This window comes from Saccopteryx leptura, chromosome 3 (genome assembly GCF_036850995.1).
Source record: "Saccopteryx leptura isolate mSacLep1 chromosome 3, mSacLep1_pri_phased_curated, whole genome shotgun sequence".
Lineage (NCBI taxonomy): Eukaryota > Metazoa > Chordata > Mammalia > Chiroptera > Emballonuridae > Saccopteryx > Saccopteryx leptura.
This window is the reverse complement of record NC_089505.1, coordinates 286,464,954-286,490,985: the sequence shown is the minus strand read 5'-3', so window position 1 is coordinate 286,490,985 and position 26,032 is coordinate 286,464,954. Positions and strand designations below refer to the sequence as shown.

The following is a 26,032-nucleotide window of genomic DNA, read 5'->3' as shown; positions in this document are numbered from 1 at the left end:
GAGCCTCGGCTCCTCATCTGGGAAATGGGGATATTTTATGTACCTCCAGGAGGATGAAATGAAATACATGGAAAGTGACCCATGTATTACAGACGCTCTCCTAATGCCGACTTAAAATTTCTCCAGATCATTCTGACCTTTCCTTCTGTCAGTCCCGCTAACATACCCCACTGGACGTGCAATGAACAGTCCTGTACTGTTAATTACATCACGGCATTATTTCTCCAGCCAGGCTACAAACTACTCGAGAGCAGGTGTTTTCCATACTTGTTTGAGGCTCCAGTTTTACTTAATAAAACATTAGGTGCCCAGGAGAGATTTAGTTATCCTTGTGCATTGAATTGATTCCCTGATATCGCTGAGGGTCTGCCACTGTGTCCCGTGCCAGCGAAGTGGCTGTTACTAGTATTTACTATAAAACACACAAACTGAGACACCAATCATGCCACTTGAGAGATAATTAACATTCATTTTCATGACCATAACTCAGATTTTCTGGCTGGTTTAACTTCTATTTCACATTTTGGCATTTGCCATCTTTATGACTTTTCCACATAAATGCTGATTAAGGGAGAAAGTATTTATACCTGTGTGCAGTATTCAATCCTCTCCAAAATGATGGCAAAGTTGGGCCTGTCTTCAGGCTGATGTTGCCAGCACTGGGTCATTATCCTGTATCTAAAAGAAGAATAGGCACATTACTTAAAATCCGGAGAAACAAGGATGAAAAAAAAAATTTTTTTTCTCCTAGCACTTTTCTAAATGGGACCAGGGCGTGGCACTGTCTTTGAGAGTGGCAACCCATCTAGGTCCAATGTGGTTGGCATATGCTGCCCTCTGCTGATGGGCCAAGGAATCATGCCAGGTATGAAAGGTATAATACCCACGCTCATGAACACAGCCATTCGGTGTTTCCATTAAATAGGGCTCCTCTCATTCCCTTCCTGATTAAAGTCACCTCCGGGGAGGAATATTCTAACGATACTGCCCATCTGCCTTGCTTGCGAGTAGCAGGTGAGGGATGCCAGACAGGGCAGCAGAGAACCCGGGAACGGAACAAGAGGGCGGGGCGGAGAAGGGCTACAGCTGTGAGTATGCGAAACACAGAGTTCGTTACTGTCACCCTGCTTTTGCCCCACTCTGTACTTGGGGGACCTAAGTCCAGCGGTGTTGGGCAGAAGGGGTGGAGGCCAGGACACAGATTCCTTGAGAAGTGTGAGCTTGGTGAGTCCACAGCCTCCGAGGCAGGAAAGGATACCTTTTCGGGTGTGACCTTGCTTTGGGGACCAGGAGACTAACCCATCTTGTTGGCATCACAGACACATTTCTTTCTCGGGGCCTATTAAGTGAGATCAGCCACCTGCCCATTCATCTTAAAAAAGCATATGTGGCTGCAGATATTTTTTTGAAAAAGAGAACTGTGCTTAGTAACTTGTAGAAATGTTCCTGAAAGAGTCATACACAGGCCCAGGGCAGTTCTTAGGTGGGTCCATCCGTCCTCCGCTGGTGACGAACTCCAGGACTTCCTGGTTGCTTTTGCTAGGGTATGGCATATATCCAAGAGAAAAGATTTCCCACAGCAGCACGCCAAAGGACCTGCGCACGGGACAGGAGACACAGATGTGATATCACGTGATACACACGTGAGCACACATGGACACACACACATATATACACACATGGACATACACAGTCACAGATGGAAGATTTTAATTTTTTATTACACATTTTCCACAATAAAGAGTTCTTAATATGGAGAAAAATAAAAGAATGAGAAAGCCATAAGCACGCTCCGTAAAAAGATAACCACTAATAGCATGTTATTGTTTTTGTTCCAGTCAAGTTTCTGTGCTTAGATTTTTTTTTACATAATTGCAATTATATTCAATATGCAGTTTTGAACCTTGATTTTTGTTTTGCAAATTCCATTATAGCACACTTTCTGTGCTAATACGAACATTTTATAAATAGAATTTCAAATGGCTATAAAACATTTCACTGAGTAGTTTTGCCATAATTTGACATATCATATACGTATTGTTTCAATTTTTAAACTATTTAAAATACTGTGATGAGCATCTTTGTGCATTTTTTAAAAGGACAATTTGCTTAGGGTAAATTCCCTTAAATGTAGGATTAGAATAACCTAGTAAATTGTAGGATAATCCTAATGAAATGACTTGATCAAAAGAAAACTAACACTGAAAAATTCTTGCACATAACTGTCCACTTGACTTCCGAGTGTGTCACTCTGATCGTCAACCAGCATCGTGCGAGAATGCACAAGAACATTGTGTGAGAACACACCAGACACTCTCACAACACTGAGTGCTCTTTCTGCGCCCAAACCTCTCCTACTTCATTCCTCCCAGCTCAGTGGCCCCATCGTTCAACTGCTGGCGCAAGCTGCAAACTTAGCCATTGTCCTCCATCTCACCCTTTCCCACATCCCCGCTTCATATCCAGGCTTCCGCAGTCGGGTTAACTATTCTAGACTGAGCTTGCATCTGACCACTTCTAATGGCTCCCACTGCTGCGGCTAGGCCCGGCCCCTCTCATCTCTTATCTACTAGAAATGCTCAGTGTATTCCGATTGGTCTCCCCTCTTCACCTGTCCTACTCCAGTCTGTTTTCAATGGCAGCAAGAATTTTTTTAAATTGATTTTAATTTATTGTGTTTACACATAGATTCTAGTGTTGCCCCGAATGCATCCCCCCTCCCCACAGCGCCTTCCCCCCTTCCCTTCAGGTTTATCCCATCCTATCATCCCCTTTCCCTCTGTTCTCTTTCCCTCTGGTCCCTTTGATCCCTCCTCTGTCTCAATTCCATTCCTCAGTTCACATTGTTCATTGGATTCCTCAAACGAGTGAGGTCATATATTTTTCTTTTTCTGCCTGGCTTATTTCACTTAACATAATAGTTTCCATGTCCATCCATGTTGTCGCAAAAGGTAAGATTTCCTTCTTTTTCATGGCCCCCTAGTATTCTATTGTATATATGTACCACAGCTAAGAATTTTTTTTAAAAGAGATCATGTCATATTCTTGCTTCCCACTCTCCAGAGGGATCCTTATCGTGCTCAGAATGAGATCCAGACTCCCTAACCTGGGTCCTAAGGCCCTCCATGTTCTGCCTCTGCCTGCCCTTGCCATCTCTACCACTGGCCCCTGAGCTCGCCAGCTCCAGCCATGAACTGGTTTTCAATCCTCAAAGTCTGCCTGGAAAGCCTTCCTCTCAGATCTCTGCCTGCTGTGCTTGCTGTCATTCAGGTGTTGGAGTGACCAAGTGACCCCTGCTCTCTGGAGCCTTCCTGACCCTTCACACGGAAACAGTTTCCCTCCTCCGGTCCCTTCATCCCAGCGCTCTACCGTGCTTCCAGCAGTTATTAGCATCGGAGGTTATGTGATTTGTTTTTAAAGCATTTTATGAAATAATCTAAACTTTCAAGAGGAAAAGTAATGGAGACCTATGTATCCAGATGTTAACATTTTGCACTGTGTCAGTTCTCCTTCTCTTTTTGGAGAGATAAAGTAGAAGCAGGCAAGCCCCGCCTCCTCGCTCTGCTCTTCCCTCCGCTGACGTTAGCAGGTATACTTCTCCTGTATGTTTATTTTTTTAACACAATGTGTGAAAGCATAAACTATAAAGTTTCTATATCATAGACTTAATTTTTATATTGTGAAATTATGCATAAATAATACCAAGCTCCTTTTTGGAACTTGTCCCCCCTGCCACTAAATGTTATTTTTGAGGTTTACCCATGTTGATACACGTAGGTGAAGTGTGTTCTTTTATACTGCCGAATAATTTCCCATGATATAAGTATACCAGTCTTTTTTTAAAAGCTCCCTACTTGAGGGATCGTTAGGCTGTTTTAGCTTTTTCTCTATTGTGAATAATGATGCAAATAAACATCCTTGCACAAGTCTATTTGTGTCATTCTCCCCCTAATTGGACACTTAGCACTAGAATTGCTGGGTCATAGGAGATGCGTGTGTTCAGAACAATGACTTCATTACCTAAATTGCTGCCCGGTATTGGAGAGGGTAGGCTGGTGGTGCTCTAATGCTGGTGCACATAGGAACCACCTGGAGGGCTCGTTAAAATGAATGTGGGGCTCACCCACAGAGTTTCTGTTTCCTTAGCTTGAGGTGGGGCTGAGAATTTGTTCCTAATAAGTTCCCAGGTGACGCAGGACCTCACTTAGCCACTGAGTTAGGATGAGGCGAAGTTAAAAACAGAACTACTTTATGACCCAGAAGGCCCCCTTCTGGGTATCTGTGCAAAGAAAACGGATCAGTATCTCAAAGAGAAGGCTGCACTCCAATGTTAACCGCAGTGTTATTCACAATAACCACCTAATGAGTGCCTGTCAGTGGATGATGAATGGATAAAGAAAAGGTGGTATGTGACTATATTTATCCTTTTGATTACTTAATGTGATTATTAATATTAATAACTAGCTGTCTGGATTAATAGCTTAGTACATACATACTAATACATATATTAACACACAAATCAATAAATATGAATACATGTGTGTGTATATAACTAAAAGGAATACCTTTTTTAAATCATGCATATATATAAAATAGATATTTTTTTAGCCTTAAAGAGAAGGATATTCTGCCTTTTCAACAACATGGAGGGCATCATGCTAAGTGAAATCAGCCAGACGCAGAAAGAGATGCACTGCATGATCTTACTTATAAGTGGAATTATAGAAGCAGAGAGCAGAATGGTGGGTGCCAGGGGCTGGGGGAGGGACAAGTGGGGAGATGTTGGTCAAGGAGACAGTCTCAGTGACACAGGACGATTACGCTCTGGAGAGAGGGTGAAAGGAAAAGGGAGAGAGAGAGAGAGAGAGAGAGAGGGAGAGGCAGAGAGAGAGGGAGAGAAAGAGGGTGAGGCAGAGAGAGGGAGAGAGAGAGGGGGAGAGGCAGAGAGAGGAGGAGAGAGAGGGAGAAAGAGAGAGAGAGGGAGAGGTAGAGAGAGAGGGAGAGAGAGAGAGGGAGAGGCAGAGAGAGGGGGAGAGAGAGGGAGAAAGAGAGAGAGAGAGGGAGAGGTAGAGAGAGGGAGATAGAGAGAGGGAGAGGCAGAGAGAGAGAGGGAGAGAGAGAGGGTGAGGCAGAGAGAGGGAGAGAGAGAGAGGGAGAGGCAGAGAGAGAGAGGGAGAGAGAGAGGGTGAGGCAGAGAGAGGGAGAAGCAGAGAGAGAGAGAGAGGGAGAAAGAGAGAGGGAGAGGTAGAGAGAGAGGGAGAGAAAGAGAGGGAGAGGCAGAGAGAGGGAGAGGCAGAGAGAGAGGGATAGGTAGAGAGAGGGAGGGAGAGAGGGAGGGAGAGAGGGAGAAAGAGAGGGAGAGAGGGAGAGAGAGAGAGGGAGAAAGAGATAGAGAGGGTGAGGCAGAGAGAGGGAGAGGCAGAGAGAGGGGTGAGAGGTAGAGAGAGGGAAGGAGAGAGGGAGGGAGAGAGGGAGAGAGAGAGAGAGGGAGAGAGAATGAGAGGGAGAATAAGTGTTGTTCCACTTATTTATGCATTCACTGATTAATTCTTGTATGTGCCCTGATGGGGATCGAATCCGCAAATTTGGTGTATTGTGACGATGCCCAAACCAACTGAACTAACCAGCCACAATTTTCTAATTTTAACTCAATATTGTACTCCTGGAATAAATCCAACTTTGTTATTATGAACAAGAAATTATGTGTGGCTCTCAGTGGGGGTCCCCCAGCCAGCAGTATCAGCATCACCTGGGAACTTGTAAGAAATGCAGATTCTCAGCCTGACCCCAAATCTTCTGAATCAGAAACTCTCAGGGTGGGGCCCAGCATTCTGTTTTAACAGACCTTTCCAACGATTCTGATGTCTGCTAGCATTCGAAGGCCACTTGTCCAGGTGCACTGACGTTCCTCCTCTGACCCTTCCCCTGACACAGGGCCCCCCCTGCTGAGTGTGGGATCCCCCTTATAGCCCATGGTGAGACATGGAGGAGGGCCACAGAAAGACTCACCACGTGTCTGTTTTGGATGTAAATATTCCTTCCATGAAGGCCTCTGGGGGCATCCACTTCACGGGCAGCATTGCACAGCCTCCCTTTCGGTAGTAGCTAGCTCTGTGGGGGAGGAGAAGAAAACCGAACTCAATTCTGGAGGTGGCTATGAGCAGAAGCTCTAGGCAACTTGAGAAAGTGGCAACAAGTTCTACCCATTAAAGGACTGGAATTAGTGAGGGTTCTGTGATTGAGGAGGAGAACAAGGGAACACAGATCATTTGGTTAAGAAATTTGCTGTCATTTAATCAGAAATTAAACTGCCCACTGGAGGCATAAAAGAAAAGATCTACACAATGGCTAAAATACCCAGCAGAGATGGTTCGATTTCCCTGATGGCTTTTGTTTACTGTAACTGACAATGACTAACACCCCTCCAACATGGTAAGTGTAGCCTGTTCCTGAGGATCCACAGTAACGCAGGATCTACAGTGGAGGCAGTGAGAGCGGGCGGTGCCACTCACGCCGGCTCCGCCTAGCACACAGTGCTCAGTCCAACGCAGGCACTCCGCAAACACTCGGGCAGCTGGGCAACTGGGCAGCGGGTGGGGGTGGGGTGGGGCGGCTGCTTCGTGCAACACACCCTGGCAGGGAACGCAGGGCTAGGGCTGGAGCGGGTGTCAAAAGGATGAATTAATTTATTAGTGTTTGTCAGTGATGTTATTAAATCGACTCACCGATAAACACTAATAAATTAATTCATACACCTTTGACACAGGCTCCACCCCTAGCCCTGAGTTCTCCCGCCAGGATGCGCTAGCGTAGGCAGCTTCCCCACAAGCTGCCTCGATTAATTAATTACTCCCACAAACACATACTGAGCGTTTGGAATGTATCAGGTACTCTGCCATGTGGTGAGGACATAAATAAGACTTCCAGAGACAGGTTTAGTGGAGGAAACAGTCATAAGAACAACCACAGTACATAACAACACATGTAATGATGTCAGTATGTAGGAAACTCTGTGACTCGGATGAGAAATTGATTTGTTCTGCTTGAGGCAGGGGTCAGGCACAGGGTCCCTGTCACAGAGGGGCTGACGAAGAGGCGTAGATGCTCTCCTGGAAGCCCGTCCCCTACAGCTGAGGTTGCACAGCGCATGTGGGAACAGGGACCGTGGGTACGCTGGGGTGGTGAAGCCTAGAGCTGGGGGGCTGTCAGCACTGAGGATGGACGGAAGGGGTCCTAAGTCGTGCCTTTTGTATTGTGGACCACAGGCGCGCTCTGAGATAGCAGGGAAGGAGCGCTGAGACTTTGGGTGGTAGGCGAAGGCAAAGTGCAGCAAGCAGGCAGTGTGGAGGGGTCGGTGGTGGCCGACTGTGGTCAAGAACATTGCTAACTCAGCCTCTTCCACGTGCTGCTCCCCTGTGGTTGGAGGGGGGCATCAGCACCACCCTACCCCCGCCCCAGGATGGCTGCCAGTTCTGACGGAGGGCTTCAGGGTCTCCCTCACTCTCCGAAGACTGAAAGGTCTACATGACCATTTCTGCTCAGTCTCTGGGTTAGGGAAAGTGTGATTAATGACCATACCATGAACGACTAGTTCAGCTCCTGGAGCAAGAGACTGTTGTAAATAATTAGATAAAGAAGTAACGTGAGATCAAGTGTGATAGAAGTATTTTTTTAATTAAAAATTATTTTACATTTAAAATGCAGCCTTGAGACTTTTTTTTTTTTTTTTTTTTTTTCTGCATTTTTCTGAAGTGAGAAGCAGGGAAGCAGAGAGACAGACTCCCGCATGCGCCTGACCAGGATCCACCCAGCATGCCCACCGGGGAGCAATGCTCTGCCCATCTGGGGCATTGCTCTGTTGCAACCAGAGCCATTCTAGCACCTGAGGCAGAGGCCATGGAGCTGTCCTCAGTGCCCTGGGCCAACTTTTGCTCCAATGGAGCCTTGGCTGCAGGAGGGGAAGAGAGAGATAGAGGAGAGGGGGAAAAGGTGGAGAAGCAGATGGGCACTTCTCCTGTGTGCCCTAACTGGGAATTGACCCTGGGACTTCCACATGCCAGGCTGACACTCTACCACTGAGCTAGCTGGCCAGGGCCAAAATGTAGCCTTGAGACTATTACAGAGAACAAGACACAAAGCTGAGTGAAGCAGCTGCGGGCTTTACCGCCACCCTGTGTCTCCTAGTGTGCTGAGGGCGACTGCGGGTGGGCCAGCATCCTGTCAGCTCGGGGCTGCGCTGGCCTGGCGTGGTGGAAGCTGAGGCCATTTCTAATTCCTGAGTTCATGTTTACTTAGAAACTTTTTCCATATTGTGCATCCAAGTTTTTCTGTGTCTCAGAATGTGTTAGGGTTGGAGCATCAGAACCAGAGAGACGACCTCATTAAGAACTTGGTGTGTCAATCATGGTGGGCAATGTGATTCCAGATTTAGACTTCAGGTGTAGAAACTACTTAAGGTTTCCTGTATTGTGAAAAGGAAATTTTTCTTTTCTAATATTCTATTTATTGATTTTTAGATGGGAGGGAGAGAGAGAAAGAGGAGAGAACAGAGGTAAGCATCAACTCGTAGTAGCCACTTCCTATATATGCCTTGAGCAGCCAAGCCCAGGATTTTGAACGGGTGACCTCAGCATTCTAGGGTGATGCTTTATCCACTGTGCCACTACAGGCCAGGCCATGAAAAGGAACTTAATAAAATTTTAGATGGCAAGTTGACAAGGCACCAGGGATGATTTAGGGCACAGGCAGTACATCCCATTCTCTAGAGGGGGCGGGCCAAGATGGAGATGGCAGTATTGACTCACCTATAGATGTCTCGGGCCATCCCAAAGTCCCCAATCTTGGCTACTCTTCCGGGGCCTGAGCAGGTCAAGAGGCAGTTCCTGGCAGCAATGTCCCTGAGAAGAAACAAATGAGAAAATGAATCTCCTGATTTTATCCCTGGGAAAATGAATGTATAGGATTCATCACTAGGATTTTCGCCTCTAATCTGAAGTTCAAACAGTTCCCTTCCCAGCTCCATACTTCCTTCACTACATTGTAATTTACATCAACAAGAAATAGCTATGCCAACTCTAGGCCACAGAGCTAACAGGGAAATGGGAAATAATTAGGGAGAGGCTGGAGAGTGTTTAATAGGATAATAATATAAAAATAACTGTAATAGAAACTAGAATTTATTGGCCTTTTACTATGTACTAAGTATTGTTCTAAGTGCTTCATATCTAATTCTCATAACAACCCTAGGAGATACAGGGTACTATCATTATCTTCATTTTATTAAACAAATTATGCTAAGAGCAGTAACACAGGGACATAAAAAATGCCACTTGTCCTCAGGCTATTGTTTGTACAGATTGCTGGTTGGTTTCTGTCAGTTGTCTGAGGGCGGCTTCTGGAACAGCGTGGTTTCCATGATGTCAAATTTGAGTAGGTTCAGGCAGTCCCAAATATTTGTCACTTTCTTTATGAATAAGCCTTTATGGTTCTTACAGCCATGACTTTACCTAAAGCCTTTGCTAAGCTGTCTGCATCATAGCTACATGGCTAAAGAGTCACTTCTTTCAAGCTACGAAGTTGTCTTGTCTTCTCTGTTGCCACACTTTGGGTGCCCATAAGGCACGCCCAGGACTTGCCAGGACTCAGCTTCTACCCACTGGCTGCTCGAGTGCCCATTCTGCCATGCACGCAGGAACGGAGGGAGTGGCCAGAGGGGTCTGGAGTGGGCTCTGATAATATTCAAGTTCAGGACTGAAAAATAAGTTGTAGTTCTTGGGGGCCACAGATCAGTGGTGGGATTCAAATAACTTAACAACTGGTTCTCTGCCCTAATGACCGTTTTAAGTATAAAAAAACAATATATCAAAAGGCAGTTTATTATTTCATGCATTTAATACATACTTAAATAACAATAATAGAGGTATATAAAACTAGACTATGTTATAAGAAAGAATTTTAAAATATTAATGAAAAAATATTAAATAACACCTGACAAAAAACAATAAAACTGTTATTTAAGGTATTTCCATATTGCTTCTTGATTGGCATTCTCACTTGCATTTTTTTTTTTTTACCTATGGATGGAATGAACATTACTATGGGTGCAGATGAACGTTAGAAAAGAGTAAGGAATGTAAACTTGTGGTTTCCACATTGGGCGGCTGCCCAGGTGCCCACCTTAGAGAGCACCCCGATTACAAGTGGTTTGCCAAACTCAACAAAAAATTAGGTATCGGGTCTGCTGAACCGGTGTGAACCGGCTGAATCCCACCACTGTTACAGTTGCTGTTTTCATATTTTTGACTTGCTTCATGGAGGTCAAGAAGAACATCAAAAATAAACAACTGGGTAGTATTTAGAAATAGGATCTGGACTGGGGGTCATGGCTTAGGATACTAGGACGATGGGCCAGAGAGGGAGATGGATTTTGTTAATACCACTGGTCTGATCCAGAGGTTTATGTTGAAATTGGAGGAGCAATGGAGCATAAAATGCCCTAATAAAACTATACAAGCATTACATGTATGACATCAGAAAGAAGAAAAATAGTGAAATATATAGCCATTACTTCCAAAGAGAAATACAGCGAAGTAGACCAGGAACAATATTTATGGCTCCAGAAAGGTCTTTATGCTGCTGTGCATAGAATGGTTGCTTAAAATAGTGATATTGAATTTAATGGCAAGAAAATAAATACAGTATCATAGAACACACCAAGAGTCGGAAGAATGACACATAGTCTTGAAATGGTAATAAACTATAACCAAAGGAAACAGCTCTAGTAGAAAAATGGGAGTGTGATCTGGTGAGGGAGTCCATGCTGCATTTGGGCGGTGCGCTTGCTTGGAAGCTGGGCATCACCCAGAGGATAGAGGTGGAGGAGAGGGAATTGGAGGTGGTACTTCTGTGGGAGTGAGCCACAGACCTTCCAGCCAGCCAGAGCTGCAACAGATGCTTCCCTGATGCTAATTTACCCAGAAGAAAAGCTTGGTTGAGATGGCCAGTCTCTGCTAGAAGTCGCCTTTTGCTTATAAAGCAGACCCTCTGATATATTGATTTATCTTTGGCCATCTCATTTCTCAAAACAGATAAAAGGAGCAACACACTATTACTCTGGGATCAAATTCTGACCTTCAGTAACTATTTATAGATTTGACAGCGACAGAAATCTTGAGAGAATGTGATCCTGTTATTTTATTATCTCTAATAACAGAGCATTGGATATGGTCCAACGCCTCACGGCTCTAGGGAAGCAGATTTCAAAACGTCAGGGGAAAGATGGATAGGATCCCTCAGCCGGAGTCCATACGCTCTAACGCAGGAGATGAAGCAGATAAGATCTCAGGGACAAGCAGAGGGAGACATCTGAAGTCTCCAAGGTGACTGCACAGGTCGCCCTCAGATGAGTCCAGGGTGAAAGGACATAGCCACAGGTGCCAAGGCAGCTGCAACCAAGGACGAATTCCACAAAGAGCACAACCTTGTCGTGTCCGAGCAACAACAGAACCCAGAGCTGAGACGTGGAAAGTTCTGGGCACAACAGAAAGGGTGAGAACAGCCGTGGCAGGACTGACCCACGTTTGGAAACGGAGGGGGTAGCTTTGAGCCAGAACATAAAGGGTTGCCCCCGGCCCCTCCTCTGCTTCTGTTACTTCTGTCCAGAAAAGTCGTCCACGTGGTGGAAAGGTTTACAGTCAAGAGGAAGAACTGAAGACCAAACAATGAAGTGACAGTAACAGGATGAGCCCCCCCGTAGAGCTTACTGCCTTGTTTGGGGAATGACTTTGGGCACCTGGTGAGCGTAGGCCTTGATCTTTAATTCCCCCATTTTTATCAGGGAGACAGCAGAGCTTCCTGTCTCCTTTCATGCTTTGCTACTTCTGACCTGATGCAGAGCTCCATTTTCTACTTTGTACTCACGTGTTCTAAGTGTTAGGAATATGCCTTATCCTCTTTGAAGACGGGAGTTAAATAATTGTTAATTCACCAAGTTGTTATTTACTCAATTATAAGGAATTGTTAGGAAGAGCGTTGCAAACAGCTGAACAATCTATTTGACTTTTCAGATTTCAGAATTAAGCTGTCAGCTGAGAAAGCTATGAACACCCATGTGGGAAGAGGTCAGAGTAATCTATGACATCTATATCATCACCTGTGAGCTTCAGGTTGCAGCCCAGACACCATGTAAACACAAGGATCTTACACAGCAGAAGAAACGAAGTGTAGAAGTAAATAAAATAATCATTATGCTTGTTTCCAGGTATTTTAGAAGAAATTAATTTATCTGACAAACATTTCTTGTGCCTCATTATATGGCAGGGATGCAAATATGAATAAACAGGATTCTTGCTTTTGAGGTTCTCTCATCAAATACATGAAAATATGAACTCCTTTAATTTCCTTAAGGAGCTGTTTTCTGGAAGAGGGAGCCTTAAAGTGATACAGGACTTGATGGTTTCACTGCAAGATCCAGGCAGGGGGCCCCACAGGAGGTCAAAACAGCTCATCTAGGTCTTCAGCACTGGTGTGAATGGATATTTTATAATATCCATTTTACAGATGGGGCAGGTGGAGCCCTGATAGAGTAAGTAGTCATCTTAAAGACAAAGAAAGACTGGCCCCTGACGGTAAGGAGGCGTGCAGAAGGCAGGAGGTGAGAGGTGGGGGTAGGGCAGGCATTTTGACTCACCTGTGGATGAAGTGATTTTCCTCTAAGTACTGGCAGCCGCAGGCAATGTCCCGAGCCACATGCAGGAGGTCCAGCATGGCCAGGGAGGAGGGCTGGTTCTGCGGGGAGACAGAAACGACCCACTGGTGAGAAGTTCCTGGGGGAGAAGGCCTGAAACACTAGCTTCAAGTGTTCACAAGGAGGCCAGACCCAGACTCACCATCCCTGGGGGGTCCCCGCCCTGGCTGCACATTAGAAATTCTCCTGGCAGTTTTAAATCAATACAGATGCCGGGGCCTCAGCCCAGACAGATGAGCCAATCACTCCAGGTGGGTGTGGCATTTGCAGGTTTCACCAAGCTCAGGTGAGCAAAGGAGCAGTCAGGCCTGGCTCCGGGCAGCCGGGATGGGCCAGGTGACCCTCCCCCCCCCCACCGATTCTTCCACCTCAATCTCCACAAGCACCGGGACCCCCAAACTTACAAACAAACCTGTGAGAAAATCCAGGGGGATAATGTTGTTTTCAAAATTCTCTAAATGTTTTAAAATATGGATTTTCTCTAAGAATATCCGGACCTAATGCGGACTGGAAAAGAAAAGAGGGAGCTCTGGGGAAATGCTGGGCAACAGAAGAGACTCAGGCTGTTCTGAACCTGAGAACATTGCCCGCCCGGGTGGGCCGCCCAGGGTACGGCCATCCCCACCTGGACAAGCCCACCTGGACAACCCGTGTGCCCGGAAGCCTTTTCTGAAGGCGACAACATCCTATGTTGGTGTCTCTTTAATTCCTAAATCCGCCAAGGCTACGGCAGCTTGTCATATGCAGTGTCATATTTCCTTTGTTGTTCTGTGTATTTTACCACGTTCCCAAGTAAACCTTGAGGTCCCCGGGCAGGGACTTCAGTGTCCACCTCTGCGGTATCCAGCACAGGGCTTGGCACACTGTAGTGGTTCAATAAATATTGGGGGGGGGGGTTGGATGATTATACATGAACTAGGATTTACCTAGATGCCGGGGGCGTTTCTGCGCCACAGGTCAGGGCCTCCCCAGGACGCCTTGGAGTAATGGTGTGGGTGGGTGTGGGTCTGGGGAGGTGGAGAGGAGTCATGCTTCATTCTGGAGGGGACAACGTAGAAAGTCTGCCTGTGGAACACCAGGCCCTGCCTTACGTGCAATAAAACAAGTCCAAGTACATGATCTCTCTGATGCAACCACAACCTCCTTTGTTGTCGGTAGGGAAGAGACTGTTACCTCTGGGGTTTTTTTTTTGTTGTTTGTTTGTTTTTTTAAAGAGACAGAGAGAGAGTCAGAGAGAGGGATAGATAGGGACAGACAGACAGGAACGGAGAGAGATGAGAAGCATCAATCATCAGTTTTTCGTTGTGACATCTTAGGCATTCATTGATTGCTTTCTCATATGTGCCTTGACTGTGGGCCTTCAGCAGACCAAGTAACCCCTTGCTCGAGCCAGCGACCTTGGGTCCAAGCTGGTAAGCTTTGCTCAAACCAGATGAGCCCGCGCTCAAGCTGGCAACCTCGAGGTCTCGAACCTGGGTCCTCCGCATCCCAGTCTGATGCTCTATCCACTGCGCTACCGCCTGGTCAGGCACTGTTACCTTTTTATTAAAGAAGAGAAGGCTGAGGGCTCAGAGAGGCTAAGTGTCGCATGCTAGGTCACACAGCTAACAGGGTGGATCTGAAAGTGCCCTGAGCAAGTCTTAAGGATCTGGGCTGGGGGAGGCAGGATTCAAGTTCAAGTTAAGCTTCTCAGGGGGGCCTGTCAGAGAAGGGATGGCATACGTGAGCACAGTAACAGAGCGAATAGCACACACGCATGCAGGGGCAGCTATTTCACAGTCCGTTGAGCTGACCTGGGTTCCATCCCTGCTTGTCCCGCACTGGCTGTGTGACCTGGGGCTAACTGCTTTGTCACTCTCCAAGCCACAGTGTCCTCATCTGCGGAGTGGCATGGCACTAGGAGGACGCACAGAGAGGCACAGAGGGAGTGCTTCCTAAGGGACGTGCAGTTATCATCGGGGTTGTGGTGAGAGGGCCGCGGAGGCCTTGGGAAATGGTCCGTGTGTGTGGTTTCTCCAGGGGCCTTGTTAGGGTCAGAAATACTGGGTACTACGAGAGAGACAGTGCCCATTTCCTGGGAAAAAGAGGTACATGTACTTCTGAGGGAAATATTCAGCCATCTTGCTCTAGTATTAGAAATATCTTTTTCTCTCCTCAGGAAAAGGCTTTCTGTTCCGATTAAAGGAGGACACGCTCCTGGCTTCCCCAGTCTCTGTGTTGCCCCATCACTCAGGATGGGACCTTTGATGTCACAGAGGTTCCGTGAGCCCGGCAGGCTGCAGGGAGAAATCTTCCCGGGTGTTACCCCGGGGCCGGGTTTATCTGCGCTTCCTATCTGTGGCTGCTCAGAGCAAATTAACCACTCCACTAATCACACTGCACAGACGCAGACAGTCGGCAATCGTGGTGTGTGTGTGTGGGGGGTGGGGGGCAGGGGAAGGGCGTATGGTGTGGCAAACCTGATGCTTAAAGTAGCCGTGCAGAGCACAGCCTGTGTGCTCAGTGCTCTTTGTATCCATCCTGGGCAGAGCAGGAATCAAAGTCCCCCCACCCCCACCAGAGCCCCGCAGCCTGCCACTGAGTGGGGCATTTCCTCTGGCAGCCTCGGGCCCTGTGACATCCCTCAGGCCATCGTGGTTATGGGTGTATCCTGTCCAGGGTTCACAGGGAGGATCTTGTCCAGTGTTTCTTAAGTGGGCTTGTGGGATGGAATTTGACCCAAGAGGTGTGGGAATCCCTGTGTTAAATAGGGTCGTTGTCACAGGAATTGCCAGGGTCTTTGTTATATATATGATGCATAAGATCCAGTGAGGGGAGCCTCTCATGGCTCTAGAATTTGGCCCCAGATTTCTTTCAAGCACATGAGTGAGCAGGGGACACCTTAGGTACTAGTGTTTCTTTCGGGGACACTGTTCAGACCAATGTCTTACTTTGTAGGTGAGAAAACAGATCCAGAGAGGTGGAATGATTTCTTTGGCCATAGCTTCAGAGGGGCTATTCCCAAAGGATAAGATATATATAAATAATGAAAAACAGAATAATATGGATATCTAGTCTTTTCTTTTTTTTTTTTAATTTTTTTTTATTTATTCTTTTTTTTTTTTAGAGAGGAGAGGGAGAGAGAGAGAGAGAGAGAGAGAGAGAGAAAGGAGAGACAGAGAGAGAGAAGGGGGGAGGAGCTGGAAGCATCAACTCCCATATGTGCCTTGACTAGGCAAGCCCAGGGTTTCGAACCGGCGACCTCAGCATTTCCAGGTCGACGCTTTAATCCACTGCGCCACCACAGGTCAGGCTCTAGTCTTTTCTTAAGGGGAATATCCTGAATCATTTAGAGATGAAGACTCATAGGATGGGGTAGGAACTGTTTTACCAAGTGAAAAACAGTGGTTTATAAAACTGACACATAGAAGAATGAGAGAAAAAGGTGAAAGGAAGAAGCAAATGCAGACAGGGAACATGAAATATAAAAAGCATCGAAAAACCACGTGAAAAGGGGTGAGTGTTAATGCTGGTGGCCCCGTGTATTTCCTGGCTCCTCACGTGGCGGACTTGCCACGGACACCAAAGGCCCCTTTGTGCATTTGGAGCCAGCACTGGTATTGCAGAACTAGGCAAAGATCTAAACCTGAGCATCAGTCCAGATCAGAGCTTCTCTCCTGCACACTGGGACCTCTGGGATCCAAAGAGTCACCTGTGAATGTTCCCGAGAGCTATTACCACAGACGGCACCATGTTCCCCACACAGACAGACACTGCTATGGGTGATGACTGCCATGGTGAATAAAGAGATTATTGCCTCCTTAATGGCTTTTGTCATTATTGATTGAACCAATGTATACTTAAAAAACAGTGATTAGCCTATATCTGGTATATATTAAACCCTCAATAAATATTTGTTAAGTAAAGATAGGATCTGCAAAATTTTTTTTTTTTTTTACATTTAAAGGGACCTTACTTACAGAAGAGGTGGGAAACATCAAGTGATGTTTCATCAGTTAACCATGAATTTCGTTTCCATGATGAATGTGGTTAGCCTGGGCATCCATTCTGTCCGCTGCATCTGTACACCTGTCTGTTACTTCATGTCCATACACACGCTATCTGAAGCCAGGGCCTCTTAGACCACCTCTGAGGTCCTTTGATCCTGAAAGTCTATGGAATTGCTGAGTTCCAGGAGTGGGGAAGTGAGCACAGAGACCTAGTCTGCTTCTGAATGCCCAGATGAGGGCATGCACACAGTAGGTCATCATGTTGGCCCTGAGGGTCTCTGAGGATTCCAACAAATGAACTGGTGGTATTCATGCCTTTGAATCCAGTGAGTTCCACAGCCTGGAGACACAACTCTATCCTCAATTCCTCCAGCCCTGATATCATTAGCCATCTCTCCCTTCTTCATTACATATAGCGAATGCTGCTATGAGCCTCCTCTGTTGACTCAAATCACATTCCTTTCTCACAGTCAACCAGATCCCCACCTTCCTGAGATGAACTCTGTGGCTCTCAGAACCCATGCAGGACACCCAGCTCATCTAGACCCTCCAGGGAAGCTGCTGCTACAAGCACATTTGCACGGGGTCCCTCTGCAGGGCTGCAGCCAGACACTGTAATTCACCGCCGTGGCAGGTATCTCAGGAGGGCCAGCTCACCCGCGATGGGTGGGAGCAATGGGGTCAGAAGGATGACTCAGGTGCTGTGAGTCTCCAGCGCAGGCGGGCAAGGACAGCCGCAGGAAGCGAGAACGGGGCCAAGGCTGGGTGGATCTGGCGGGTGGAATCCTGACTCTCAGAGGGGGCTCTTGCAAGAGAGTTGACCGTTTCATGGTTCGGGGCATCTTGGGGGCAGTGCCTGCCGTTAGAGGTTAGAACGTGGCAGCAGGCTCCTGCTCTGAACCTCTCATGATGACCCTGGGGGGTGGGAGGTGGTGGGAGACTTTGCCTTTCCTTGATGATTTGCCTTTCCTTGTCAGTACTTTGTTTTTTGGGGAAAATATTCAAATTATCCTTCATCTTCAAAAGACAGAGAAGCTGCACGCCTCACTCTTGCCCTACCCTGGCCACCAAGGGCCTCGCACTTGCCGAGTGAGGGGTCCTGGGTCCCCTGTGCAGATCCCAGATCTCTCCTTTGCATGTACAATACTTCCTTTTCTTCAAGCCTCAGGAAAGTCCAGCGGGAAAATCAGAGCTGTGTCTCTTCCCAAAGTGTATGCCACGTGTCCCCGTTGGATCTCTGCCAAGCACTGCTGAGAGTCTCGGGGCACAGGGCCAAAGGCTCTACCCTGACAGGCAGCGACGGGAAAGCCTTGGAGGTGGTGCTCAGACCCTGGCCGAGATGCCTGTGTGGCTCTGGGTGCTGGCCCTCAACGAGCCAGCCTCACCTTGGCAGTCCATGGCTTCTCAAAGCAGATCATTGGGGGGGAAAAAAAAAACACAGTAGGTTGGCAAAATCACTGAATCGAGAGTCGTAAGTCCTGAGTTCTGGTCCCAGCTCTTCCACGTCCTGTGTGGCAAACCATATAACCTCTCTGAGCCACAGTTCTCTCATCTGCAAAAGATCTACGCTGTTTACTTCAGAGAGCTGTTCAGAGAAATGTGAAAGCGATGAGGAGGATAATAATGCCAACGAGGACTGTTATGAAATGGGTTAGTCTTCCTTTCCCCTACGTCCTCCTGCCAGGTGTGCCCAGGTGCACACATACTCATCTTTTCAAGGAGTTAGATGGGATTCTTAAATGCCAAGTTGGATCACCCAGGGGCTTGCGGGAATGGTATAGAGGCTCCTAAGACTAAGATATTCTAAATTCAGCCTGACTGGGGATGAGGAGCAGGTGTGACCTTTCAAGGTTTCTGCCACCACTAGAGTGAAAGCAGGATGTTCCATTCTGGGCGTTCTGTAGTAGAGTGTCTGTCAGTCTTTCAGTTATTCCTGGGGGTGTGGAGGGTACCAGTCTTCCCTGGAGTCCAGCAGCAGCTCCGGGAAGCCAGGCCCTAACTCAGGGGTCTGCTCTGTTCCCCTTCCTGGTGCTCAGGGCCTTCTGAAGACCCCAGCAAGACAAGAGTGGGTAGCTGGATTCTAGGTCCACCCAGTGTGCTGCATTTTAAAATTTAGAACCATGTTCAAGATGCTCCAGTCCAGCCCTTGGGCCTCACATCGCAGACACTGACGTGAGATTGGCTGGTCTGCCCTAAACCACATGGTTGTCTATGGCCAAGCAGGGCTGGGTGTGGCACTCCTGGTTCCATCTCGGTCTCTGCACCGTCCCCAGCTCCAGCCCTTCAACTCTAATACACATGTAGCACCGTCCTAAATATTTCAGCACTTTATTTTGATAGTAAAACTACAAGGTCAGATGTTGCCATTTGAGAAACGGCAGTTGGGTTCAGGACGAGTGGATTGACCCACCCCGTTAGCAACCTGGTTGGCATAAACATCCCTCTGTGTGCGGATCCTAGTTTGGTTTTCCATAATCAGCAGGCCATAAAAAAGGATCAGGCTGGAGAACCCATTGCACAAGCCTTGAATGAGCTCCCAGGACTGCTGTCCACATTGTTTGTTCTCTTTTGGCCACTGCCCCAGATCCACGCCCAGGGGCTGACTCCCTTGCCCACCCGCCACTGCCCCAGATCCACGCCCAGGGGCTGACTCCCTTGCCCACCCGCCACTGCCCCAGATCCATGCCCAGGGGCTGACTCCCTTGCCCACCCGCCACTGCCCCAGATCCATGCCCAGGGGCTGACTCCCTTGCCCACCCCCCACTGCCCCAGATCCATGCCCAGGGGCTGACTCCCTTGCCCACCCCACCCCCAGGTAGTTGCTTCCCAGGCTGCCCACTCTCGCTCCTTTAGCCCGTTCTGTTCCTTGGCACAGCACTGAGGAAAGACTGGGCCACTCACCGGGCGAGGGCGGGTCTCCCGGAGGAAGGACTTGAGGTCTCCTCCCGCCATGAGCTCCAGCAGGATGAAGCGGGGCAGGGCTTGCAGGCTCACTCCGATACAGCGCACGATGTTCTGGTGATTGAATTTGCTGCAGAGCAGAGGGCGGTAAGCAAATTTAACTGAGCCAAGTCTGGGAAAATCTTAAGTGGGGAAAGCAGCCACAATATGTAAATGTGTTCTGTAAACGCTGGCAGCAGGGGTCCCTTGCTGAGCCACCACGAGGACTATCTCGTCCCTGAGCAGGTGGCAGAACCAGAGCACAGGCCCGGCAGGAGCTCAGCCTGCAGGAGAGCGTTTGGTTGGAGGTGGGAGGACCCTGCACAGACACTAGGGTGAGAAAGTGGGGGGGGAGACAGGAGAGCGTCCAGGGTCTCTCTGGGAGACTGGAGTGTGGATTCACGTCCAAGTCCTCCGAGGCAGGCCTCAGGCAGAAGCTGGAGGAACTCACAGGGACTGTGTGAGACCTGCCAGGTGATGTCATGTGAAAGAGACCGAGAGCGAGGGGCACAGGGGTCCCACTGCAGAGGGCGCACAGGGCAGTGAGGCCGGGAACCCCACGTGGCGCAAACACACACACGCAGAGTTACAATGAAAGGGTGGTTAGCTATTGTCAAGTAGTGAGACTGAGTGACTTGGGTCTTCTTCACATAATCTTATACTTTCCAAGTTTTATTCAATAATCATGTATTATATGTATAATCAGAAAATAAGTTATTTTTAAAGCACACTGCATAGTCTGCTGTTTGTCCGCCTGCGACTCCAGACGTTGCAGATATGTCACATGCACACTTGGGCGCCTTCCCTCTGCCATTCCTGCCCAGGGGGACCCCAGGCTGCCCCAGCCTGTCAGGAGGCCTGAGCTCCCCAGTACAACAGGAGGCCATGAGCCTGGCCGGACCTCAAGGTCAAAGCCCTGCGTCCTCCTTCAAGTGATCCTCTGTCAGCCCTGAACTCTGGGACCCCCAGCGAGGGGCCCCAGCCGCAAATGGAAGGGTGCAGGCCTGCTGCATGGACCAAGGTGGGGTGGCCTGGCATCGCGTTAGGGGCACGAGGTGTGAGGGCTGGGGTTGGTGAAAGGCCAGGCAGAGGAGTTACCTGGAGGGAGATGGTAGCTTCCACTGTCACAAACTAGCACGCTCTGCTTAAGAGGAAGGGACAAGGAAAGATCGATGGCACAGGGATACCAGTTGGGTGCAGAGAGGTATCAGTTGGACTGTTAGATCAGAGGTTTTTTCTCCAAGACAGCCATGTGAGGCTGTTCCACTCTGTAAGACGTGCTAGGAATTGGGGGCCTCTCCTGCTGGAGAGGGAGGGGCATGCTGGAGGACGTTTCCCGGGGAGACACCTGTTAGGAGCACGTCCACGGGAGCCGGGGCCCCTGTGACGCTACCTGATGATCAGGGCTTCCATGAGGAAATCCAGCTCGTCCTGTTCAGAGCACACCTCCGGCAGCGTCTGGCACAGAACGAGAGGAGGCCTTTAGCAGCAGGAGCGAGGGGCCGTCAGCAGGCCGTGCGGCCTTCCTTCAGAGACCGCTGGCCAAGGCCAGGCCCTTGCGGGAGCCCCTCTTACCTTCACAGCCACTTGCAGGGGGCTCGGGTCGCTGGGCGTTCCAGACACCTGACCTTCATACACCTCGCCAAATGCACCGTGGCCCAGACCCCTGTGCAAAGGAGAAGGCAAAAGGAGGCAGGAGGGTCAGGCCACAGGAAAGAGGTCGGGGCACAGGCAGTGGTTGCCCGCGAGGGGCAGAGGGGCACGCACACATTCAACAGTCACACCCTCAGCCTGGCTTTGTGACTCCACCCCAGGCCTCCATTGCTTTATCTGAAAACCAGCAAGAGATGTTCCAGCTTGGGATTCGTGACAATGGCTGAACATTCCTTCGATGAAGATTTGAGTCTCTCATTGGCCAGGGACGTGGGGGTGACTAAGACCCTGCCCGGAGGCCTGCGCTCCCAGGGGCGGGAGGGACAGACTGCGGAGGGTGCTCAGTGAGTGAGAGACCAGCACAGGGGGCTCTGGGAACTAAGGGGGTTGGCACTTCACTCCATCAGCAGGAGGCGGGGCCAGGAGGCTCAGGGACGGGCCTCATGCGGATTTTGAGGAGAGTACTGGCTCCTCCCCTCTAGTCATCCTTTCATTGAACAAACCCCATGAATATAAAGGGTGTTAAGTGATTAAGTACCCTGCAAATGGCCCTGAATGTTAGACCTTTTCCCTCTGGGAGGGCTGGGGGTGCCCTAGGGTAGCTTCGCTGGGCTCCTGTGACTAGAAAAATCCATGGTGCTGGGATGACATCCTGCCCCCTGGAACACCCCCCTTCCCTGAGCGTGGCAGGAGCACTCACCGAATAAGCGTGATGTTTTTCCGCGGCACCTCCTTCAGGTCGCTGATGGAGGAGGTCTTGCCGGCAAAGCAGTAGTTGGGGTTGTAGTCGGTCATGATGGTTGAGGTGCGGAGCTTGCTCAGCTTGTATTCGGGGCTCTGCAGCTCCATCTGCATGGCTTGCAGCTCCTGGTGCTTCCGGCGGTACACTGCTGACAGATGGAGGTCAGCCTCAAGGTGGCCTGCACGAGGCAGCCCAACCCGTGAAGCCCAGCAAAGGCCGCCTCCTTCAGGAAGCCTTCCTGATCTCCATCTCCTCTGAGATCTTAACCATTCTATCACACTTAATAATACAGTACTAACAAAATTATTTTAGCCGTGAATATGTACTTTTGATCAAAAGATTATTTAAAGTTAACGTAAAGCTTAATGTATAAAATGGAAAAGATGGGCTACGGCACACTCACCAATCATGATGCCAGAGAAGGCCAGGACAAGGGCGGCCACGAGTGCGGAGGTCACTACGGAGAGGATCAGCGAGAGTGGCAGGCGGGGCTCTGGGGTGGGCGACACTGGAAGACAGGTCCCCACGACACACCCATGAGCACGCTGATTCGCCTTGGAGTGGGCCCTGAGTCAGAAACGCCCTCCCCGGCCAGGACAAAAGCTGCCTGCTCCTCTCATCCCTGGGGACCTTGTCCACCTTTCTTCTCACAGGACCAGGGGCACGAGCAGGTCTGTCCCGGTCCTACAGCTTACTGCAGCTCTGGGGTGGAGGAAGCATGTGACAGGTCTAAACAGACAATTCTGGACATTAGTCCAAAGCACCAACTGCACAATGATAGGCTGAGGGTAAAAGCTGAGCCAAGCTGGTTATAGAAGAGACTCAGGGGCCTTGGGTGACAGTGGTCTCAGTGTGACCCAGCAGAGTGTGCCCGCAGTAACACTCGGAGGCTGGACCACTTCCTGTGGCCTCGAGAGCACTGTGCCCACAGAGCAGGAGGGAGGGTCCCAGGCTCCACACCGGCACAGACCACACTGAGTAGCATTGGTCCGGACACTGCATTTCAAAAGGGACATTGACAATGGAAAGACTACAGCAGTGGGACACCAAGATGGAGAAGAGACATAAAACTGCGTCCTGTGTGATTGGATTGAGACACAAGGGCCATTCCATGAGGAGAGCACTTGCAGGGGAGAACACGCTAGCAAGGCTGTGGCCAGCAGGGACCGGAGGAGTGGGGGCTGGAAGGAATGGGGTCTGGCTCCAGAACTCCTGCAGGAAGAGTGTGCCTTGGGCGTGTCCAGGTCCCCGACTGGGGGTGTTCCAGCCGAAATGGATGGGGATGGCCCCGTGGTGGGGATGTGAGTCCCACGCCCTGGGCTAGGGGTGGGACCAGATGACTTAAGACTCCTTCGTGAGTTATGACCCATCTTTCACACTCAGGTCTGTCTGCCTCGTTCTCAGAGAATTCATGCTGGGGGCAGACCAAGTGGGGGGTGGCTCGGAAAGTTTACAAAACTGTGTCCAATGTGTCCCAGAACCATGGCAACCAGCTGCGGCTCAATCTCTGGGTACCCACCCCCAATCCCTTACCAATGCAAGAGACACCGTCCTCAGCCAGCACGGTCCCGTGGTCACAGAAGCAGATGACCTTATGGCTCTCGGGGTCCATGTGGCACTCATCTACCTCACAGTGGCTGCAGTTTAGGTAATGTTTAATATTCACTTCCCCGTGGCCTTCCATCACTGTCGACAAGGAGGGAGGGTTAGCCTCGGGCTGAGCCTGTGAAGGCCGCCCTGCGTCCCCTTCCCAGACTCTGTGCTTTATCTCCAGCTGGTCAGTGTGGGTCTCTGGTCCCTGTCACTGTCCCACTGCCACTGCAGCCCTGCCTTGCATAGGAAAGTCCCCGGTGCGTCTGGTGAGCAGAGTTCAGAAGGAAGATGTTGGGTGCGTTTATGTAGGTGGGTGGGAGGGTCCAGACGCCTGATCCTTAGGTAGCTGGTACAAGTACAGGGCCTATTACTGTTGCATTTTCTAGGGCTGGGCTGCCTGATAGTCTTCTGCCTCTGTGTCCATTTAGACCACACCTCCTGACTTCCATAAAACTCAGTGAGACGGGTACCAGGAAGCCTCGTCTGCAAGCGACCCACAATCATGCCTTTGTATCCTGGGCTTCTGTCTGCGGCCCTGAGGTTTTTAGCTGGGAGAACTGGCCAAGGAAGTTGGTTCTGCCCCTGGCAGAGGGGGTACCTTTTAAAGCCGGGGTGTACAGGATGCCCAGGGGACTGATGAAGGACACCCCGTCCTCCCCGTCCATCTCAGGGTCATTGTTTGAGGCTGCGTTGCCGCCTGTGGCAAACCAGAGAAGAATTTAACGCAGAGAGGTGGGTGCCCAAGTCTGAACACAGGTGTGCGTCAGTCAGCAGGTCATGCAGGGGGGTCAGTGAGGGGCCTGGAAGGGCGGGGCGATGGGGAGGGAAGGGAGGCTCAGGGCACAGGGGTGCTCTGGGAGTGGCTCAGCAGATGCTGGGTGTGGGGCCACCTTCCCCTCCAGGTCCAGGCGAGCTCCCCCCGGGGAGTACCCCCTCTACAGGGGGCCTGTAGGAAGAAGTGCTTTTGAACAAGAGCCAGAAAAGTTCTAGTCTCTTCCGGCACTGGCCAGAGTAGCAGCACGGAGGGGCTGCTCTCCAGTTCCATTGGGTCAGGGTTGGGACATGGGGGGTTAGGGCCCCTGTGCCTTTAGGCTCCTGTTCCTCCATTCAGCTGGGACTGGGTTATCTCTGGGCTCCCCCCTTGGACTCCGTCCACCCGCCCAGGGCTTGGAAAATGGAGCATCTGGTTAACACAAGCATCTTACACAGTGTAAAGCGAAACACAGACAGAACATCACAGCGTGTGCATGCATTGTGTCCTAATCTGTGGGGACGGTGGAGTCACCGTTTCCCAGCCTCTCAGCTTCAGAAGGCTCTTCTGCTCCGCTCTTGCCCCAGAGAGCGGGGCCAGCGGCCAGTGGCTCGCTCAAGGGCCGGGCTGCCCACAGCTGCCCTCAGGAGCAGCGCCCATCAGCATGGAGAGTGGTGCCGTTCTGGAGCTGGTGGGCTGGGGCAAGGAAGGGAAAGCGAGGTGTCCTTGAGGCTGGGAGCCACAAGCCAGGCCCGCAGGGAGCTGGCTTGGCAGGGATGTGGGCCAGGCCATCCACGGGGGGCACGGGGTTGAGAAGTCTGGCCTCCAAGGTTTTCAAGCCAGCACATCCTCCGGGGTGGCTCGGAGAATAGTCTGGGCAGCCAAAGCCTCTATAGAATCGGCTTTGGGGCCATCAAGAGTCACACGGGACCTTGATGCTGTCGCTATGGAAGCCTTGAGGCGGGATGCTGGCTCGAGAGCCAGCACCCTGCCTCTGGCTGGCCCGCGGGCTGAGGGGGAGGCGTGCACACTACATCACAGTCCACACTCCGCGGCCAGGGGAGGGCAGGCGGGGGCTGGGCGGGGAGAGGACAGGAAGGTAAAGTGCCTAGGACTAAGGGGGGGGGTGACACCTTGAACACAAATCATCTTTACCTATATATCCTCCGCCTCCTCCACCTGAGGAGCACCCCCCTCCACCCCCTCCGAAACCCCCTCGTGTCTCCCACCCCCACTTCTTCATGGCCTGGGGGCAGGAATGTCCTCCGGCGGCACCCTCCAGCAAAGACTTTCCAGACCAGAGCAAGGAAGTGCTATCATTCCAGCCACCTCCGCCACCTGCAGGGAGAGACAGAGAAAACCCCGGGTGAGGCTGCAGACCGGGTTAGGGCAGCGCTGGATCTGGCAAAGGAGGCAGGAGGAGGTGCTCTTTGAGGGGGCACGGGAGTCCTGTCTTCACTGCGGTCTGGGGGCCAGAGACCATAGCTGGAGGACCAGGAGCATGGCCTTCGTCCTAAAGAGACCTGCTTTGGCTCCAGCTCAGTGTCGTGATGGGCGAGGCCTGAGTCAGGCTGGGGGCCCCAAGCCCCGAGGGTGCTGGGCTAGGAATGGGCCGGTGT

At 50.1% G+C, this 26,032-nt stretch overlaps 1 protein-coding gene across 1 annotated transcript in view; it reads right to left on the bottom strand.

The window, feature by feature from the left end:
* The window catches only part of ALK (ALK receptor tyrosine kinase), a 693,423-nt gene that overhangs the window by 7,637 nt on the left and 659,754 nt on the right, over positions 1-26,032 (bottom strand). The window contains exons 16-28 of the mRNA XM_066378600.1: positions 25,569-25,751; positions 24,261-24,359; positions 23,603-23,755; positions 22,473-22,577; positions 22,028-22,217; positions 21,250-21,340; positions 21,068-21,132; positions 19,636-19,765; positions 12,689-12,786; positions 8,805-8,897; positions 6,010-6,111; positions 1,462-1,596; positions 588-678 (exon numbers count right to left, since the gene is read on the bottom strand). Coding sequence (XP_066234697.1) covers positions 588-678; positions 1,462-1,596; positions 6,010-6,111; positions 8,805-8,897; positions 12,689-12,786; positions 19,636-19,765; positions 21,068-21,132; positions 21,250-21,340; positions 22,028-22,217; positions 22,473-22,577; positions 23,603-23,755; positions 24,261-24,359; positions 25,569-25,751 — 1,535 coding nt within the window. The remainder of the gene's footprint in view (positions 1-587; positions 679-1,461; positions 1,597-6,009; positions 6,112-8,804; positions 8,898-12,688; positions 12,787-19,635; positions 19,766-21,067; positions 21,133-21,249; positions 21,341-22,027; positions 22,218-22,472; positions 22,578-23,602; positions 23,756-24,260; positions 24,360-25,568; positions 25,752-26,032) is intronic.